Source organism: Mangifera indica, unplaced genomic scaffold (assembly GCF_011075055.1).
Source record: "Mangifera indica cultivar Alphonso unplaced genomic scaffold, CATAS_Mindica_2.1 Un_0005, whole genome shotgun sequence".
NCBI lineage: Eukaryota > Viridiplantae > Streptophyta > Magnoliopsida > Sapindales > Anacardiaceae > Mangifera > Mangifera indica.
In genome coordinates, this window is record NW_025401097.1 from 439,803 (window position 1) to 459,944 (window position 20,142).

General features: G+C 33.5%; 3 protein-coding genes across 6 annotated transcripts; all 3 read right to left on the reverse strand.

Annotated features, from left to right (window-relative positions):
- Positions 1-668: 668 nt before the first annotated feature.
- LOC123205424 (transcription termination factor MTERF5, chloroplastic-like) lies at positions 669-1,491 on the reverse strand. Its single transcript, XM_044622374.1, has 2 exons — positions 1,382-1,491; positions 669-1,041 (listed from the first exon to the last, which is right to left on the reverse strand). Exons 1-2 carry the CDS (start codon positions 1,489-1,491, stop codon positions 669-671), a joined length of 483 nt encoding a protein of 160 aa, XP_044478309.1.
- Positions 1,492-5,750: 4,259 nt separating this feature from the next.
- On the reverse strand, positions 5,751-8,817 carry LOC123205433 (transcription termination factor MTERF5, chloroplastic-like). Of its 2 annotated transcripts, none has more exons than XM_044622382.1 (5): positions 8,729-8,817; positions 8,192-8,268; positions 7,741-7,790; positions 7,410-7,625; positions 5,751-7,323 (listed from the first exon to the last, which is right to left on the reverse strand). In XM_044622382.1, exons 1-5 carry the CDS (start codon positions 8,732-8,734, stop codon positions 6,068-6,070), a joined length of 1,605 nt encoding a protein of 534 aa, XP_044478317.1. In that variant the 5' UTR covers positions 8,735-8,817; the 3' UTR covers positions 5,751-6,067. The 2 variants fall into 2 exon arrangements, with proteins under 2 accessions (XP_044478317.1, XP_044478316.1); XM_044622381.1 differs by having other exon boundaries at positions 7,410-7,628.
- Positions 8,818-12,002: 3,185 nt separating this feature from the next.
- LOC123205412 (transcription termination factor MTERF5, chloroplastic-like) lies at positions 12,003-14,671 on the reverse strand. 3 transcript variants are annotated; one of them, XM_044622356.1, is made up of 5 exons: positions 14,546-14,671; positions 14,340-14,426; positions 13,952-14,007; positions 13,638-13,853; positions 12,003-13,550 (listed from the first exon to the last, which is right to left on the reverse strand). In XM_044622356.1, the coding sequence occupies exons 2-5, from the start codon at positions 14,414-14,416 to the stop codon at positions 12,442-12,444; spliced, it is 1,458 nt and encodes a 485-aa protein (XP_044478291.1). In that variant the 5' UTR covers positions 14,417-14,426; positions 14,546-14,671; the 3' UTR covers positions 12,003-12,441. The 3 variants fall into 3 exon arrangements, with proteins under 3 accessions (XP_044478291.1, XP_044478290.1, XP_044478292.1); XM_044622355.1 differs by having other exon boundaries at positions 14,340-14,652; XM_044622357.1 differs by lacking the exon at positions 13,638-13,853 and having other exon boundaries at positions 14,340-14,653.
- Between the last annotated feature and the right edge of the window lie 5,471 nt (positions 14,672-20,142).

Sequence of the window (20,142 nt, forward strand, 5' to 3'; positions counted from 1 at the left end):
GAGAAACCAGAGAAGCATTTTAGCAGATAAATGTTAAGATTACCAACCCCAACTTCACAAGAAACAAGGGACAAAACCATTACATTCAAGGCCACCATTGAGGTACAAAAACAGTTGCAACCAAAAAAAAAAAATCATGATGAGGAAAAGAACTATTCTAAACAACAATAACTGCATACAATTCATTATGCAACTTTGGGATATTAATTTGATGAAGACTTCTTAGATGCAAGGATTAAAAATTGATGAAAAGGATTGATTATGTGGTGGTCGGTAATTATCATACCTAAAAAACTTGTTAAACTCAGCCTCAAAATTGGTTTTCATTTGTTCTTCAAAACAGTGCAGAGAAATGTCCTAATGAAGAAATAAAATTTTGATCAGGCAATTGTACCATTGGGATAATCCATTTAAATGGGCACTCCACTCAGAAGTCATAAAATCCAGTACCTGACTGATGATACATTACTTGTTCTCTGTATGACTTGAACACTTGTCAGCAAGCATGTTCTTCCTGTTCCTTATCAAAGCTTTCTCAAAGTTGCAAAGGGATAGTGCCAACATGCGGCTCAGCCCCATTTTCATTCCTAACTCCTTTTTAAGTGCAAAACGTGGTTTTTATTCTCTGTTCCAAATTGTAACTAAGATACTGAGGGAACTTAACCAGCTCAGATCTTGAATATCCCATTGTCAAAAAAGAACTCCCATTTTGGAATCAAGTTCTGTGTCAGAATCGATGAATATAGAGCTGTATATCTCGAGATCACGGTCCCAACTTCTTCAACACTGAATCCCCTTTCCAAGAAAAACTTGGTCACCGGCTTGAGATGGCCCCCAATACTACCAGAAAGAATTGCTGGAGATCTCTGGAGAACGATGGCAACATTAACCCCCAACCATTTGAAGTACTCGGCTTTAGGCCTTAGATTGTCTTCAACACTGCAAACTCCAATTTCAGGGCACTGAGTTACGACAAGACCTATGCTGTCACCTGATAAGCCCAACTCATGTAGGAAATTTATGAATGCCTGAACTTTTCGCCTGTTATAACAGAGAAACCAGGGCTGTCGCATATAATTTTAACCCACTGTTTCTTGTCCACACCCAAATTTTCAAAGTATATCATGCTGGGTATTATTTTTTTTTTGATAAACTGTCCACACAAAGAAGGACTTCAACTGAGAATAGAAGGAATTCATGATTTAGCAGCCCCAATATCAAGAAGAAACTCAATTAATGGTATCATTTTCCCCTCTAAGCCGTAGGAGCAAAAATGAGGACATTTGCATGTAACTAACTTGGTCTGCTCAAGATTCATGCTAAGCTCTAAGAGGTAGCGAAGTTGAGGGCATATATCTGATGCTAGACTTGAGGCGCTTACATGAGAGACTGCTTCTGGCTTCTTGGAGTCAAGTCTGGAATGGGATCAACAAACTGGTAAAGATGGCTTTTTTCAGGTGCAGCGGGAAAGTTCTTCACAAAATCAACCATAAAGTTTCCATGCTCTGCAAGGAGTGATTGAAGATAAGGATTAAGGTTCTCCCTAATCTCAGGAGTTGTGAACTCTTATCCTGCAGTAACAAGTAAATCTGATCAGCACAGGAACAAAGACACCAAGATAGAAGTACCAAAAAAAAAAAGAAAAAAGGTAAATGTTGCAACCGGACGTTTATGAGTAGAATAAAGCCTTGAGACAAGGTGTTTGATAAAATGATCTGATTTATTGATGGTTCTTGCAGCAACTGCCTTGCTCAGAACTTGTTGCATCAAGAACACGGTTAACACAGACATGGCTTCTTTTCTTTCAGCTGCTAACAGTGTTGGAGGTTCTACTCTTGAGTTGAACGAATCATTTACAGGAGAATCAGCTGTTCTTACATAAAAACACCATCAAGTTAACGTCATAAAGAGGAAAGAAACATGAGAATATCTGTAAATTAGTTTTCATAAGAAGGTCCAAACACTACCAGAAGAACTGATTCCGCAGCAAGAGAAGACTTCCCCAGGAGAAGCAAGTCTAACACAAAGTAGCTTCCAGAAAGGGTCAGAAGAGTAGCTTCCGGAAAGGGTCTTCATTGCCATCTTCGAGAAGCCGAACTATAACATAGAGCAAAAACCTAGTTGTTTCAGCTTAAAAAATAAAACTTGTAAACAGAAGGCATACGTAGAACTCATAGATGAATGTGAGTTACAAAGAAAAAATGAATGAAAACCTTATTTTTTTTGGCTCAAGTTAAGGATAAATTTTACCAATGTTATTAACTGCTGGTTCCTCTGGGAAGTAGCTTTGTTTTTTGTTTCCTCACCAATAGGAATAGGTTTGATAAATTGACCTAACATTTGAGAGTTTTTTCCCATGTTAAGCATACTCAAGGCGGGAATAGGATGAACACAGAAAAATTAAAACTTGCTTTACATGGGTCAAAATTTAGTATAAAGCGTTAATTGGTTTTATTTTAGAATTTTATTTTTACATGGTTTTTGGTTGTGCCTTTCATTTATGGTTAGGTTTAGGAATTTCAATTGATAAATGGTATGTTTTTTTGTCTAAAAATTTGTTAAATGTTGATTACAAAAGTCATTTAAGAAAGATACCCAATATGCCCATCAATGAGATTTTGATAAAAGGGATAAAGCGAAAATTTTTTTGTAGGCATTTTTTAGGGTATAATAAAATTAAACTAGGCAAAATTCCACGAGTAAATGATGTTTTTCATCAGCAAAATGAGGCGGTTAATAATATCTACTAGACAACTAATATTTTATGATAGTTGCAATGAGTTTATCTAAATTTTCCAATATCACAGTGTCTAAGGGCTATATTGTGTTTTTAATATAACTGAATTTTACTCACAAATATTTTTCAACATCCCAAATGTCTATCTAGCTATTCTACAACATTCCAATTGCCTTACCTCAAATTATATTGTCATCTTGGATGACTAGTACTCCGCTTACAATATCAATCGGATGCATGTATCTTGATTCCGAAGATATCGAATGTCCTGTAAAAGCATGTCTGAAATGACTTCCCAAATATCTACTACTATTGTGCATATAGCACAATGTTGGTCGACCTTATGGTTGATTAAGCTTCAACACCTTGGCCATACAAAGAATATGATCGTAGTACCTTCACTTTCACGCACACATAGCTGCGAAATTGCTAACTAAAACCATTATGCAGCTCTCCTTTTCCATGCACCCCTAAATGAAAATGAGTTGTTATGTGTCTTGATGTTGCTTGCATGAAGCATCACTTAACCACAACCTAAATGTTTTCTCATATCATATGCCACACTGCACATAGTTAGTGGCCATTAATTCTTACTCAATTAGTCTCGCATTTCATTATTTTTCCCTAATTCTACCAGAATCTACTTTGTTCAGGGTTTATATTATCTTCCGTATAGTTGGACACATTTCATTTGCTAATCGTCTTATTTCTTCTCTAATATGTAATAAGGTTTATTTAGTCTTTTTCCTATTCCAACATACAATAGACAGCTTGATGATTAACTTTTTTAAGTTACGATTGTGCATCATTACGTTGACTAACAGTCTTCCAACCTTTTCCTAACATCAATTAAATTTATAATACCTATCACATGCACCTCTTGCACACACGACTATCTGTTTGAATTCTCTATGTGCACCCTATAATGCACATTCATTTATTCATTCTTATAATATAGGGTCATAATTGTTGACCCCATGCATGACTACATCATTGTCTTCCTAACATATGCATGACCTTTCACCTCTTTGTACAAGATAATCTAATGACCTTAAGTTAAATAATCATATATACCACAATTTGTTAGAGGATATTTTTAGTCTAGTGGACAAATCTAGACAATATACACTTATGTGTTACACCAAATTATCAATAAATAACTTTGATACATGAGATTTGCCAATGCCCCTTGATGAGTCATTCGACATTATAATAATTTTAACCATATTACATATGTCTTTGGTCAAGATAATGTCGGGACTATGAACGATTTTAGAATAGTCACTATATGTATACATAAATTTTTCACAATTAGTTGACATACGTTGATCCTTTCGTTATGATTCAACCATCCTAAACACATTCTTATACTTTTAAAGAAAATGGATCACAATGAAGAAAATGTCAATTTTATTAATAAAAAAATTGTTCATTATGATTACACAAATTTAACAATTAATTTTAGGGCACTTTAACAACATAATGCATGATAACATATTTAGTTTTGAAGTATGAGGTGAGTAGGTTGTGTTTTTTTATCATGTTTTCCCAAAGTTTTTAGAGTGTTTGAGTTTTTAAGGGGATTTGTTCCTGTAGACATGAGTATGGGACATGATCCCATGAGTTTTACGACTTTTATACACACACGAAAATATGTTTTTCTTATGAGTATATTATACGTTTTTATGAAGGTTGTTGTGAGAAGGCACTCATAAGCTTCTTGATGCACATGTTCACGACAAGGTATCATAATAGTCAACTCATGTTTTGGGTGCATGGAAAGGAGGACTATGAGAGCTTATGTTACACATGTGATTGTGGTGTCAAATTGTTGCCTCAACATAATCTGATCAATATAGCAAGTGAAAAAATGTTTTATAAGTGCTTTCGAAGGTTTTAAAATGATTTTTATCATGTATTTTATATCATGTCATCAAAGTTAGAGATACTAGTGATTATCCTAGATGAAAAGAGTTATGTGAAATGATATATGAGCCAAAAGAAAAAGAAAGCTAAGTATAATGAGAGAGTAAAGACATAAAATTCATTTTTTTCCTCTTCTATTTTTTGCACGTAAGAGATGGGCGGTGGCTGTGGGAGATTCAATCAGTGAAAGGGAATCATGGCGGGGATGATGTTATGAGGGTACTATGTATATTGCACATATGTTCTTCGGATAATTTCTTTAGTGTTGATTTTGTAATTAATTGTTATTTCCTAATATTATGTAAAATGTATATATTTGAACATCATTATCTATAAACAAATTGTCATTTAGACAATTTTCCACCCCTCAAATATTTTTATTTTCTCCACTAATCTTTTAAGACGAAACTTAAAATTTTAACGAGAATTCACAAATTCATCAGATAGTCACACAACTTAGAACCAGGTGAATGTTTTTTCTCCTTAAGATTAAACCTATGTACAGTAACTTTCCCTTTCAAATCTCCTAAAAATTTAATGAAAAGTAATCATAACAAAGGGTTTTCATTGTCATCTTGAAGAACCCAAACCATACATAAAACAAAAACCTAGTTTCAGCTTCAAAATTAGAAAAAATACCAAATGATGCAGAAAGCTCCTCTTAAGAGAGATGGAAGGTCGGAAAAGCAGCTTCCAGAAAGGGTTTTCACTGTCATCTTCAAGAACCCAAACCATAACATAAAACAAAAACCTAGTTTCAGATTCAAAATTAGAACATGTAAACAAAAAAAAACACACACACACACACAAAAAGAACTCATAGATGAATGAGTATAAAAGGAAAAAAGAATCAAAACCCAATTCTTGTTGGTTCAAGTAAGGATAATTTTAGCAAAGTGATTAACTGCTCGTTCCGTAGCTTTCAGTTTCTCAGTTCTCTTATATTTAGAACGAAATTAGGGTTTTTCCAATGAAATTTTCTTTAGAAAAGTTAATGATAAATTTAGCTGCTACTTCAGAATGTTTTCAATTCCTTTATATTCTTTAATTTCATAATTACTTGTGGTGACACAAAATAAAAGGATTGTTTTAAAAGAAAAAGATATGGGGTTATATATTTGACAACAACTAATATGATAATGTTATTCAACAATAAATCCTTGGAATTTGAAAGCAAAAGGAAATAAGGGTCCTTTCACAAACCCTCAACCCTTCAAATTTCATATATTCAAATATTTTTGGCATTAGTTCAATGACCATTATACCATTGGAATGTTCCAAGTCAATTGGGCATTTATGCGACTAATTTTAACTTTGTGGTTTCTGCCCATCAGTCTAGTGATGTGGTGAGATCATCCATAAAATGGTGAGATTGTCTTATGTAAACTTTTCAGTGCCAGGTAATCAGGCTTTGTTAGCCATTTTTAGCACTTTCATCTTCAAAACTTTGTCAAAGTCACAATCTGAGAGTGATAGCATCTGGGCGGGCAGCATTGTAACTCCTGACTCCTTTACAAGAACATCTCTCGGCCTAATTCTCTGCTCCAAACTGTAACTAAAATATTGAGGGAACTTCACCAGCTCAGATTTTGAATATCCCATGGTCAAAAAGAACTCCCACTTCGGCTTCAAGTTCTCTGTCAAGCTACAAGTATATAAAGCGGCATATCTCGAAATCATGATTCTTACTTCATCCACGCTATACCCCTTTGACAAGAAGAACTCAGTCACAGGCTTCAAATTGCCTTCAATACTATGACCAAGAGTCAGTGGGGATTTTCGGAGAAGCATGGCAACATCAACCCCTAATGTACGGAAGTACTCAACTGTTGGTTGTAGATTCTCCTCCACACTGTAATCAACAATCTTTGGCCATCGAGTCAAGATTTTACCAATACTCTCAGATGATAGGCCTGACTCATAGAGGAAATCAACAATTGCCTGAAACTTCTGCCTGCTATGAACGAGGAGTCCTGGGAAGCGGTAGATAACTTTTGCCCACTGATCCTTGTCCACACCCAAATCTTCTAAGAACATCATGGTGGGTATTAGATTTTTGGTTAGACTAACTGAGGTCAATGAAGGCCTTTGGATGAGGATTTTGGGAATGTTTGATTTAGTTACCCCAAGATCAAGAAGAAACTCAACTAGTGGTTTGATTTTCCCCTCCAAGCTGCAGTAGGCAAAAGCAGGATATCTGCGTATAATTACCTTGATCTGCTCAAGATCCATACCAAGCTCTAAGAGGTAGAGGAATTGAGGGGGTAAATCTCCAACTGCACCATCCTCTATCATTTGAGAGATAGTTTTTAGTTTCTTGGAGTCAAGGACAGAACCAGATTGAGAAACTGACATGGCAGGCTTTTCTTTACCATGTCCACTAGAGACCACCTTTGGCTTTTTGGAGTCGAGGGGAGCAGAAAGGGATCGAGAAACAGACAAAGCTGGTTTTTCTTTGGCAGGTGCATTAGAGACCCTTTTTAGCTTCTTGGAGTTGGGTGTGGAATGGTGTTGAGAGAGTGGCGTAGCTGGCTTTTCTTTGACAGGTGTACTGGGAAAGCTCTCCACTACATTAACAAGATTGTTTCCGTGCTCCAAGAGAAGAGATTCAATATATGGAACAAGGGTATCCCTGATCTCAAAAGTTGTAAGCTCTCTTCCTGAATGGCAAGTAAATTTTGATTAGCAGGAAAAAAACATAACTGAAAATGAAAACACTTACAACCAGTACACACTGCCATCGAACCTACAAGATACCGAGATTTATGAACAGAGTGGATCCTTGAGACAAGGTGGTTGATGAAAACATCTGATTTAGCAATGGTTTTTGCAACAACTACCTTGCTCAAACCTTGTTTCTTCAAGAATAAGGATAACACAGATTTCGCTTCTTCTTTCTCAGCTGCTAACAAGATTGGAGGCACTACTGTAGAGTTAAATGAACCATTTCCAGAAGAAAAGGCTGCTGTTATATTAAAGCACAGTGTTAATATTTTAAAGAGTACAAGAAGATTGTAAAAAGGGATAAGTTTTGCTTCCATATGAATGTCACACTACTAGAAGAATGACATGCTTACCAAGCGTTGCTTGGCAAAAGAAGAGTTTCACAGGAAAAGTTAGTTGAGTCCTACAAAAAAATAAAAAGGCATGAATGCTCAAGCTAAGAAACCAGGCTATTAAAAAAATGGGTCATTTCATCTTACAATAGTACTGAATAAGCAATTTTCCTCTTGACCAACTAACTCGAGCAAGGGCTTAAATGAAAGCTTCTTTGTGGTTTAATTTATCACTACATATGCTAAGTAGTATTGTGGTCCCTTTTTCCTTTCTCCTTCTCTTGGCAAGTAAATGAAACTGACTTGAAATATAATTTTAACTTAGCAGCGCACATGTTATTATTCACCCAAAAAACGTATAAACAAAAGAACAACAAGAAGTATAGATATTTCTGCATTTATTTAGCAAAAATTCTTCAAACTGCAGATAGATTTGGAAATTAAAACAACAAGAGAGAGAAAAAACCTCTACCTCGTGATGCAAAATGTTCCTCTAGGAAGAGATGAAACACCTGACAGGCGGCTTGCACAGCAAGTTTTCATTTCCATCTTCAACAAGGTAAACAGAAACTTTTATCATCACAAGACCGGTGTTCAAATACATGACAACTTATATTTCCTATTTCAACATATATTCAAGTAAACGCTAACATTCATAACTAATCAACCAGATTCAATAGCATCCACCAAAATTCCCACCACTCAAACATATCTAACAACAAGATTAGCTTCACCACGCAACACAAATCATCACAGTGTTACCCGAATCAATCCGCTTTAAAATGTACAAAACAAATAATTTTTTACACAAATATCATGTCAGTAACATACATTGCATTGCTCATAAATGTTACCATTCTCAATTCTCAAACCTAGATACCAAACAGCAATAGCGATGTAAATTAACGAAAAAAGACTGAAAACATTTAGCTTAACTCAACTTCAAGCCAATTTGCATATACATTTTAAATTAAAAAATTGAAGGAAAAATAAAGAATGTAGATCTTACTAGCATGGAGCAATGCGTTATTCTTCAGCTGCGTAGCTCTTCGCTTGACTCTCTGAGTTTCTCTCCCTTTGTGAGGAGTGCGGAACTTCGTCATATGTTTTTGCCGATAATGGTTTTTTACTTTTAGGGTTGAAACAGATGGTCGAAGTGAAGAAATTTTAATCACCCCCCTATAATTATAAAAAAATTTATGACCTCCTTTTAAGATGTGTTTGGATGATAACGATGTTTTTATTGTACCGTAGGAGTTATTTTTATCAAAGGCCAAAGGCCCAACCCACCCCACCACGACCCCAAAAATATGTTCTCTTTTTTTCCTCCTTTAACTTTGAAAATTTCAAATACCTACTCATGATAGGTTAAAGTTAACATTTTAGAAATCGTTATTTTATATGTGATATTAAAAATAAACAAAAATATAATCTACTTTTATTCCCCTAAATTTTAAAAACTAAAAGTTTTCTTTAACCCAAGTTTTAAAAAATGACAGTTTCCCCCTAGGGTTTAGTTTTTAGATCTCCAAAGTCATCTCTGATGTCACTGTCAGCGGTCTCTCTCTCCTGAAGTTTTCTCTGTTGACTCAAGGAGTCATTATACTCTTATTTTAATGATAACAAATTAATATGTCCCTAAGCATATTGATTAATGACTTTACTTATGTGTAAGTTTAGATTACAAGAATTTATCTAATACACTTGAAGAAGTTTCAAGATGGAAATGAAAGACAAGACTTAAGTGAAGAATTCTTGAAAATTTAAAGAAAAACTCTAGTTTAGGTAGATATGTTTGTAATTTGAAGCATTCATTTTGATTAGAATATTTATTTGTATGTGAGAGCTCACTTGAAAACTTATTCTCATATATTTCACATTTTAGGTTAAAATGTTGTTTTTTAAAACTTATTGGGTTAAACATTTTTTCACCAAAGTTTATTAACTTATTTTAAAATGATGAAGTTTTTTGAACTATATTTTCATATCTCAAAGTTGGTTTTAAAAGAATTTTCAAATATAGGTTAAATTATCACTTTTCAAAGGTTTAGGGGGCAAATGGCAAGTTTTAAAAAATTCAAGAGGTAAAAGTAATAAAATTTGGTTGACCAAATTTGATCAGTCAAATTCTTCAATAGCAGCTTCTGAATTATCCAAAAACCATGCATTTTGGTTTTCAAAAATTCGGTTGATAAAATTAAATTCGATCGACCGAATTTTGGTTTGAATTTTCTAATGGTTAATGCCACGTAGGCACCACGGGAGTGTCACCTCACATCCGATTGACTGAATTACATTTGATCGACTGAATTTTACATTTTCTAAAAAATTAAAACGACCAATTTTTGTGTACAATAGTAACTTTCCTCATTTTCTCCTATATAAACCCAATCAAATTCATTTGTAAAGGACTTTTGCCACTAAGAATTTTCACATATTTGAGAGCAAATTAGTTTTAAGTTATTCACTTACAAATTCTTTTCTCTAATTAAAACCCTTGCTCATACACTTTGAAATTTCATTTGCATTGGGTTGTACTAAGTTTAAACTTTCATATACACTCTTTGAGAGATTATATTTCAAAGTCATATAAAACATTCATACTATAAAAGAGTGAGGTTCACTGTTGGAGAGATTAGAAAATTTTTGGTGAGAGAAATTGAGTTCTAGCATTTGTAAATGTTAATAGCACTTTAGAAGCTATTTTGTTGTGAATAAAAGGCTTGGATGAGTTTTTGTCAACTAAGGATTAGTGGAATACTCCAAGGGAGATAGCTTGGAGGAGTGGACATAGGTCAGGTTGTACCGAACCACTATATATCGTGTGTTTGATTTTCTTTTCCCTTAAACTTATACTTTGTGTTATGCTCTTTTGATTGTATTGATTATTTGAAATATTTTTATTATTCTCATAAATTGCATTAAAAATAGGTAACATTCATTTATTTGAATAAATTAGTTTAATTCTTTAATTTGGTAAAGATTGTATTAAATTGCCTAATTCACCTCCCCTTAGGCCATTCGATCCTTCATCATCTCCCTCTGACGGTCTCTCTCTACTCAATTGGACGTCCAATCAATGTCCAACAAAGCTTTGAAGATGATAGAAGATGAAGAGCTTCGTTGGGAAGACAAAGCTCTTTATCTTCCCAAACATCTCTGAAGTTTTCCGTCTTCGTTTGGGAAGACAATTATCTTTCCATTGTCTTCCTGGATGAAGACGAGGTCTTTGTCTTCGTTTGGGAAGAAGAAGAGTTTCATCTCCCAATAAAGCTCTTCGTCTTTCCAGATCAGATTCTTATCAATCGACATTTTAGAGGAGGAAAGAGAGACCGTCAGAGTATGGTGATGTGTTGGGAAAGTTTCGTTGACGGTGATGACGTCGGATTTGGCATTGAGGATTGTAAACTAAATCCTAAGGGGGGAATGTCATTTTTTAAAATTTGGCCTAGGGGGGAAATAGTTAGTTTTCAGGGTTTGAGGGGAAAAAAAAATTTTTAAAGGGTTAAAATTCCGTTAAGTTTAATCGTCTATATGTGGGTAAATAAGATTTTCAAAGTTAACGAAAGAAAACTTGAGATAATAGTATACTTTGGGTGGAAAATAGTCCTTTGGCCTTTTATCAAACTCATGGAATGACATTTAAGGAGTGACAAGTTATAAGAATAATGGCCAACAATCTAATATATAGGTAAAACTCCTCCTACTAAGGTGACGATCTTTAAAATCACATTTCAACATTATCACATGCATATCTCTAAAATAATAGATTAATAAATCAATTTTGGATTTCAGTTTTAATTGTAATCAATCAAATTACATTACATCCTCTTCACCTTGATCATGCAGGGCAAATTGGGAAGATCATTCCAAGATAGGCCAAGAATTCCCCCATAAAGTTCTAACTATCCTCATTAGAAATCCCTAAAAAACTGAGTGAACAGTCCTTTGATATATTTTCTTATGACTGTGATGAAATATTTCTTCAAAGATAAATAATATAATTGTAAATATAGAGTCTCAAAAACTGAATCAAGTCATATTAAAATTGGCTAATTTTTCAGACATATGATTTTATAAACTTAACTAACTTTTCAGGTGTGTCTGGTTAGACTTATCAATAAATAAACATTATTTTATCTATTGTCCATTGTCCATTGTCCAACACTTAATAGAAAAGCTTTCACTTAATTAATTACTAAAAAATAAAACATTTCACTTGATTAATAAAAAGTACCAGAACACCATTTTGGCAGATAAATGTTCAGACTACCAACCCCAACTTCAAAAGAAACAAGTGATACAGTCATTACATTCAAGGCATACGCTCAAGTACAAAAACAATTGCAACAAAAAATTTGCATATTTGCATCATAAGGAAGAGAAGCTTTTCTAAACAACAATGATACAATACAATTCCATATGTATCTTCGGGATACTAATTTGATGAAAAATTCTGTAAAGATAGGGATTATAGAGAAAATTTTGATGACAACTTCTGTGAAGACTAATTTGATCATACCTAACAAAATTGTTGACGTCAGCCTGAAAATTGGCTTGCTTTTGTTCTTCAAATGTAACTGTTTCTTAATCAGCTAACTATTCTTCAAAACATTGAAGAGAAATCCCCAGTTTTGATTAGGCAATTGTACCATTGGGATGCTTCATTTAAATGGGTACTCCACTCAGAAGTCATAAAATCCAGTTCCCGACCACAGAGCATTACTTGTCCTCTGTATGACTTGAACCCTTGTCAGCAAGTAAGTTCTTCCTGTTCCTTATCAAAACTTTCTCAAAGTTACACTGGGATGGTGCTAACATGCTGCTAAGCACCATTTTCATTCCTAACCCCTTCACTAGTGCAAAACGTGGTTTGATTCTTTGTTCCAAACTGTAACTAAAATACTGAGGGAACTTAACCAGCTCAGGTCTTGAATATCCCATGGTCGGAAAGAACTCCCATTTTGGAATCAAGTTCTCTGTCAGGCTCAATGTATATAGACCTGTATATCTTGAAACCATGGTCCCAACTTCTTCCACACTGAATTCCCTTTCCAAGAAAAAATTGGTCACTGGCTTGAGATGGCCCTCAATACTATGACCAAATGTCACTGGAGATCTGCAGAGAATGATGGCAGCATTAACCCCCAACTGTTTGAAGTACTTGGCTGTTGGCCGGAGATTATCTTCCAAACTGTAACCTACAATTGCTGGGAACTTAGTTAAGATGTTACCAATGCTATCACCTGATAAGCCAGACTCATGTAGGAAATTAACGATTGCCTGAACCTTCTGCCTGCTGTGACAGAGGAGATCAGGGCTGCGGCATATAACTTTTGCCCACTGTTTCTTGTCCACACCCAAATCTTCCAAGTATATCATGCTGGGTATTATTTTTTTAGATAAACTATGTCCACACAAGGAAGGTCTTCGACTGAGAATAGTAGGAATACATGATTTAGGTACCCCAAGATCAAGAAGAAACTCAACTAGTGGTTTGATTTTCCCCTCTAAGCTGTAGTAGGAAAAATTAGGATATCTGCGTGTTAATAACTTGATCTTCTCAAGATCCATGCCAAGCTCTAAGAGGTAGAGAAATTGAGGGCATAGATCCGCTGCTGGACTTGGGGCACTTACAAAAGAAACTGCTTCTGGCTTCTTGGAGTAAAGGCTGGAATGGGATCGACAAACTGGCAAAGCTGGCTTTTTTTGGATAGGTGCACTAGGAAAGTTCTTCACAAAATCAACCATAAAGTTTCCATGCTCTTCAACGAGTGATTGAAGATAAGGATTAAGGGTGTCCCTAATCTCGGGAGTTGTGAGCTCTCTTCCTGCAATAACAAGTAAAACTGATTAGCACAGCACTAAAGACACCAAGATAATAGGATTAAAAAAGAAAGTACATGCCGCAACCGGACCTACAAGATACCCAGATTTATGAGCAGAATAAAGCCTTGAGACAAGGTGTTCAATAAAATGATTTGATTTAGTAATGGTTCTTGCAGCAACTGCCTTGCTCAGACCTTGTTGCATCAAGAACAAGGTTAACACAGACTTGGCTTCTTTTCTTTCAGATGCTAACAGGGTTGGAGGTACTACACTCAAGTTGAACAATTCATGCACTGGAGCATCAGCTATATTACAAAAAAACACCATCATGTAAATACTACTAAGAGGAAAGAAACATGAGAATGTCTGTAAATTAGCTTTTATAAGAAGGTCAAAACTTAACTAGATGAACTGATTCTGCAGCAAAAGAAGACTTTCCCAGGAGAAGCAAGTCTAGGCCTGAGGAAGAACAAAATGAAATCAATTCAATGCTTATCCCAAATACATAAGCAACAAAATACAAAATATAAAATCTATACCAGAAAATGTATACGAAATTTTGACATTCTGTTATACTAGTCTTCTAAAATGAAACTTAACATTTTAACGAGGAAAATTCACAAATTAAGCAGATAATCACACAACTTAGAACAAGGAGAATGTTTTTCACCTAAAAATGAAAGCTAATATGCTGTAACTTTCCACTTCAAATCTAAAATTTAATAAAAGGCCTTCATGACGAGAATGAAAATACTATTGCTTTTTTGCAAAAAAAAGAACTTAAAAAATACCTAATGATGCAGAAAACTCCTCTGAAGAGAGACAAGAGGTCGGAAGAGCAGGTTCCAGAAAGAGTCTTCATTGCCATCTTCAGGAACCTGAACCACAACATAAAACAAAAACCTAGTTTCAGATTCAAGATTAAAACTTGTAAACAAAAAGCACAGAAAAATACTCATAGATGAGTGTGAGTTATAAAGACAAAATGAACGAGAACCCAAATTTTCTTGGCTCAAGTTAAGGAAAATTTGCAATGTGATTAGGAGCCAGTTCCTATATCTCTTCTCCCCAGTCACTTTTTTTTTTTTCTTCTTTCTTTCTTTTCCCCTTCTTCTCCTACTTTATATTATTAATTAATTCAATTTATCTGGACAACTTGTATCAACAAGCGAACATCTCAATCACACCCTACAAGCTATGAAATTTCAAATTTTTACACCCTTACTCAAATTTCAACTTCATGATTTCGATTTAAAAAAAATGAGGTTTGTTGTGTCAAGATATTTATAAAAACATTAATTCAAAATTGTTGATTTTGTGGTATGTTGAATTTAATTTTTAATTGTGTTTCAAAAAAAAGAATTATAAAATTGTGGTGTTTTTTGATATTTTACATGAAGGTAAACTAATTTTACATGTGGGGATTATTTGATAGTTTACCATTCATGCATGGGTTATTTGATAATTAACTACACAAAGGGTGAACTTATATTTATCATATGAGGGTAAATTGATATTTTACTATATAAGGGTAAATTGACATTTGTTGGATCGAAATTTTTTAGAGTTTATTATATACTTTTAGTTATAAAGTTTTTTTAGCTATTAGTTACAATACACAAGAGAACTTCAAAATGGGAATAATGGATTTTTATCATGTTAGAGGTAAAACTGATATTTTACCTTATAATATTTGTCGAATTTCATATTAAAGTTTTTATGAGTATATTTTGTACTGTTAGTTACAATACATAGAAGAACTTCAAAAAGGGAGTAGAATAAGTTTGCTAGTGGGACAAATTGATATTTTATCATACGAGAGATAAAATGATATTTCCCAAATTTTGCAGTGAATTTGTTTAAGTGTATATTTTGTACTATAAGTCACAATACATAAAAAATCTTCAAAATGGGGGCAATAGATATTGACTATGCACGCGGTAAATTGATGATTTACCATGTTAGGATGAATTAATATATTACTATATCAGGTCTAAATCAATATTATAAACCCTAAACACCTAAAACTTTATCTTAAAACCTTAAACTATAAAACTCTAAATTCCTAAAATGTAAAACCTTGAAACCCTACAACCCTAAATCTCAAAAACCTTAAACTTTAAACCTCTAAAACCCTAAAACATTTTAAACCATAAAACCTTAGACCCTTAAATTGATATTTTAGCCATGAAAAGGGTAAATTGATATTTTTTAACATTATATTTGTACATTTTTTTGAAACTTTCTAGTAAATTTAGTTATGAATATTTTCATTGTAGGATGATTGAAATCGTGGGTTATGCATTGGTTTGATATGACGGGGAATGGATATAAAGAGATGATCATAGAATGGAATATGTTGGAAATCAACAAGAAGTGGTTCAAAACACTGTGAACATGACATTCAAAGGATTAATTTAATTGTTAAGCAAACTTCTCCATATCAATCGAAAAGTATTCTATTAAGCATGAAACAAAAAAATATTAGTAGTAACATGTCTATCAACATCGTAGGTGATCAAAATGTCATTTGTCTTAGTGGCATTTCTCTCACTTGAGAGAATGCATTCTAGATTTTGTGAAAATTACTCATAAATCTATGATGATTTACAATGGGTGGAGTCACATAATTATGCAGAAGATGAAGATAATGGTTTACTAGGGGTTCAAAATGTTGACTTCCCAAACAAGAATCTAATGATATTGACTTAGCATATTTACATGATGTTGATGTATTGGAAACTATAAAGGAATAGGTATGTGACAATAAAGAAAAGGCTTCGAATTTCAATGCCTTTGATCATGAGGATGAAATGGATGATATTTTTATCGAGGAATAAGAGTCTGAGGAGAAGACCGATGTTAGATATAAGTCAACATGTACGAGTAGTTTCTAGCGTCCAAATCTAGTGTATGTTAATGTTCCTCCTCAGGTCGAGAATGTTTTGGGTGATTTATTTTATTGGTTACCTTTTTTCCTTGACCATTTATCCATGTCTAATGCTCAAGTAGTGAACAAAGATGAATAGTGTTTTAAAGGAAATGACATATTCATGGATAATGATTATTTGCAAGATGCATTCAAATGACACGCTAAAGAGAATAAATACCAATACGAAGTTTATAAGTCAACAAAATCTAAATGGGCAATCAAATGTCTCCATGAACGATGCATAAGTAATAAATTTGGAAGGTCGTGACAACTTCCAACTATATCTATGGATACCCAACACATATATCGAGAGATCAAATAATGTCATATCATAAACAGGTTAAGGCCCAGACTTTAGGTCAAATTTTGGGGATGAGATTTATATTGGTGTAACACCCACAAATATGCTCAAAGGTATTTTTGTCTTTTTTCTTTTTTGATTATTTTTCTTATTAGGTATAACGGACCATGCGCAATCATACACATCAAGAATCCATACATGAATCAAGAAGGGCATAAAGGTTATATCACACATGACACATGAATTTATTAAATAAAGAAAGATGTATGGTCGTGCATGTTGGAGGTACACACTTGTACACTCTATAAATAAGGAATAGTGTCAGTTGTTATGATGTATGCTTGTGCATAAGGTAGTATGCAGTCGTACATCACATTTGAGTTTCAAATAAGGACGTTTTCAATTATTATGGATTGTGGTTTTTGTCACAAAGCCCTTGACATATATGACATGCATGGTGATTGCATGATTGTACTTGGCATTATCTATTGGATAAAATAAAAAGAGTTATGTGCTTTGGTTTAAGGCACATTTGCTTTATGATTTCCAAAGTAAATATAGCACTAAAGAGATTTTAGTGACCAGAGATTGTCAGAGAGGATTTTGGTGTCATCGGAATGTCTAGCAGTCATGTGAAGTTTGTGTTATTGTTGGAAGTCAAGTAAGTATAGTGATTTGTTTCTATTGAGTTCGAATTTGATGTGAGAGACGAATTTTAATACTTGTTATGATTTCAGTGAGTTATATAACCTTTGATATGTTTGCTTATACATAAGTATGTGCTCATGATATGTGAAAAGTTGGTAAAATGGTTAAAAGAACATACGATGAACTAGAAAGGGAATCGAATTAATATGATGTTGTATGCATGAAATAAGATTTGTAGGATTGTAAAGACTTACTAAAGCATTTAAGGCATAAAAGACTATTTGTTATCGTCAAAAATTGCTAAAATAGTAGGATCAGACAATGGTGAATGACCATACATATAAGAATGTATAATTGTACATGTTATAGAAAGACAATGATCAACCCGTGTATGAGTGTCCATATATGTTATAAAAGGATGCACAATCATGAAGGGGTGAGATATACAATTGTGAAGGTTAAATTTAGGATTAGTGGACATTAGTTAAGGTTATGATGCTATTAGTCAGAAACTGAGGTGCATAACGACGACTCCAAGTAGTGTAAGCCCTTGCATAGTCTTTTAGACTACATGCATGCATAATTTAGTCATGACCATACACAGTAAAGAAAATATGATTTTACCTTTATTTTATATGCTAGAACAGAGATTATGAAAAAATGATTATGGACAAAACCCTTTTCTCATCTTAATTCGTGCAATAAACTCAAAAAATAGCAATATGAAAGAAAGAATTTGCTCAACTCGTACAAAATAACTCCATGTACATGATGATAGTAAACAAAATTGCTCTACAAATCTCTATCTTCATGTGAAATCGCAGACTCTACAAGGTGAATCTCTATCTCCATATTCAGAAAGATAAACTTCATATAATTAAGGTTTTTTTGTGAGAATTATAGGAATATCTTATTTAGGTATGATTTAGATTCTTAAATTATGTCTTTGAATATGCTAGAAGACTAATATGTGGCTAATGAAGAATATCTTGCTTGTTTTTTACTACTAAAATGTTGATAATATTGTTGTTGAAATGTTATTGTTATTTTGTTATTGTTGCTACTAAAACGGTACTATTATTTTGTTGTTGTTACAGTTGAAGTGTTGTTATTTTGCTATTGTTGTTACTAAAATGTTGTTGTTGTTACTTCTTATTTAATTGTAGTTATCTCCTCATCACTATTTGATTGTTTTAAGTCTATTTCTTAGTTTTTGGCTTTGAACATTTCACATATTTTAGTCCTAGATTGATCAGCTAACTTTAGTTGTGCTTGTTTCAAGTCTGATTGTTTGTAAGGTCATATATAATCAAGTGATGTTAAATACAATAAAGTTGTAATTTTTTTTCTTATTATTCAACATGAAGAGGTTCCATTTGAAGATATATATTTTATAATTTTTTGTATTGTCTTTCAATGTATGTTGTGAAGTGTTTACATCATATTAGTATTAAAGCCTCATCTTATGACTATTATTAGAAGTGGAAATTTATACACCATGTCATCAAACCCAAACCAAGAATCAACCAACTTACAAAAACATATCACTTAACTAGCTTTATCCTTAAAGCAACTTACATGCCAACTAGATATGGTGGACGAACAACGTGTATCAGAAAAGACAAGAACGTGTGATTGGGGACAACACATCCCAAATCGTAATGTACCTAAAGGAAATGAAGGAGAAGATGAGGTAGCAGGTGGATAACATCAACAACCTCTTAATGAATTAATTAAAAGGATGAAGGTGGATATTCTAGACTTTTATGGCAAACTAGATCTCAATGCCTTGGAAGATTGGCTTATTGTCATTGAAGATTATTTTAATTGGTTTACTATCTTGGATGATCAAAAAGTTTGATGTGTAAGCATAAGGCTTAAAAGACATGAGCTTGGTTGGAAAATATGGAGGAACAATTATGACATACCTGATGACTGACCGTACGTATTGATATGAAATGATAGAGCAAATGAAAGAAAAATACCTGCCAATTGATTGTAAGGAAATAATGTTCGAATACATGCTACAAATAAAGCAAGGTTCAATGACTATTGACCAATATACAAATCGATTTCATGAATTTACTGTTCGTAGCAAAATTTTAGAGATAGAGCAATAAACCTTAGTATGCTACCATATAGAATGACATTCACAAGTATATGACAATTGCTCAACTAATTAATGTCAAAGAAGCTTACCAATTAGCATTACGAAATGAGAAGTAATTTGAAATTGTATAAGGAAGGAAGTTATTGTCTACTAATCCTATATTAGAAGGTTCTGCGAATTCATCATTTCAAAGACCGTTAATTAAGAATGAACCAATAAAAAGTAGTTTAGCAAGCGAGCAAAAGGAAAAAACGAAGGTGACAAATGTACAACCATAATGCTACAAGTGCAAAGGTTTTAGGCATTTTGCAGTGGTATGTCTAACTCGAGATAAAAAGCTATCATATATTTGTAAGGACTTAATGTTGTTGGAAGCAATGGAAAATGTTGAAGAGGAGGAAGTATATAGAAACACAAATATGGAGAAGGAACATTTAGAAGCCATAGACTTACCCATTCATGTCATTCATCGAATGTTGATAAGACAAAAGAAAGAAATTGATTCAAGTCATAAGTGGGGTATTAAACTAGTATTTTTCACACTCAATTGGAACATGGTGGTCAAGCTCCTAATTTTATAATTGACAATGGAAGTGGCATGAA

Excerpts from the sequence above, each read along its gene's own strand:
- LOC123205433 (XM_044622381.1), bottom strand. Across the intron at positions 7,629-7,740 it reads CTTTTGCCAAGCAACGCTTG|CAGCCTTTTCTTCTGGAAAT; the intron begins GTAAGCATGTCA and ends TTAATATAACAG. Across the intron at positions 7,324-7,409 it reads TAAATCTCGGTATCTTGTAG|GAAGAGAGCTTACAACTTTT; the intron begins GTTCGATGGCAG and ends CTTGCCATTCAG.
- LOC123205412 (XM_044622355.1), bottom strand. The coding sequence starts at position 14,440 with ATGTTGTGGTTCAGGTTCCTGAAGATGGCAATGAAGACTCTTTCTGGA. Across the intron at positions 14,008-14,339 it reads GGAGTTTTCTGCATCATTAG|GCCTAGACTTGCTTCTCCTG; the intron begins GTATTTTTTAAG and ends GTTCTTCCTCAG. Across the intron at positions 13,854-13,951 it reads CTGCAGAATCAGTTCATCTA|CTGATGCTCCAGTGCATGAA; the intron begins GTTAAGTTTTGA and ends TTTGTAATATAG.
- LOC123205424 (XM_044622374.1), bottom strand. The coding sequence starts at position 1,491 with ATGGTTGATTTTGTGAAGAACTTTCCCGCTGCACCTGAAAAAAGCCAT. Across the intron at positions 1,042-1,381 it reads AGCCAGAAGCAGTCTCTCAT|GCGAAAAGTTCAGGCATTCA; the intron begins GTAAGCGCCTCA and ends CTGTTATAACAG.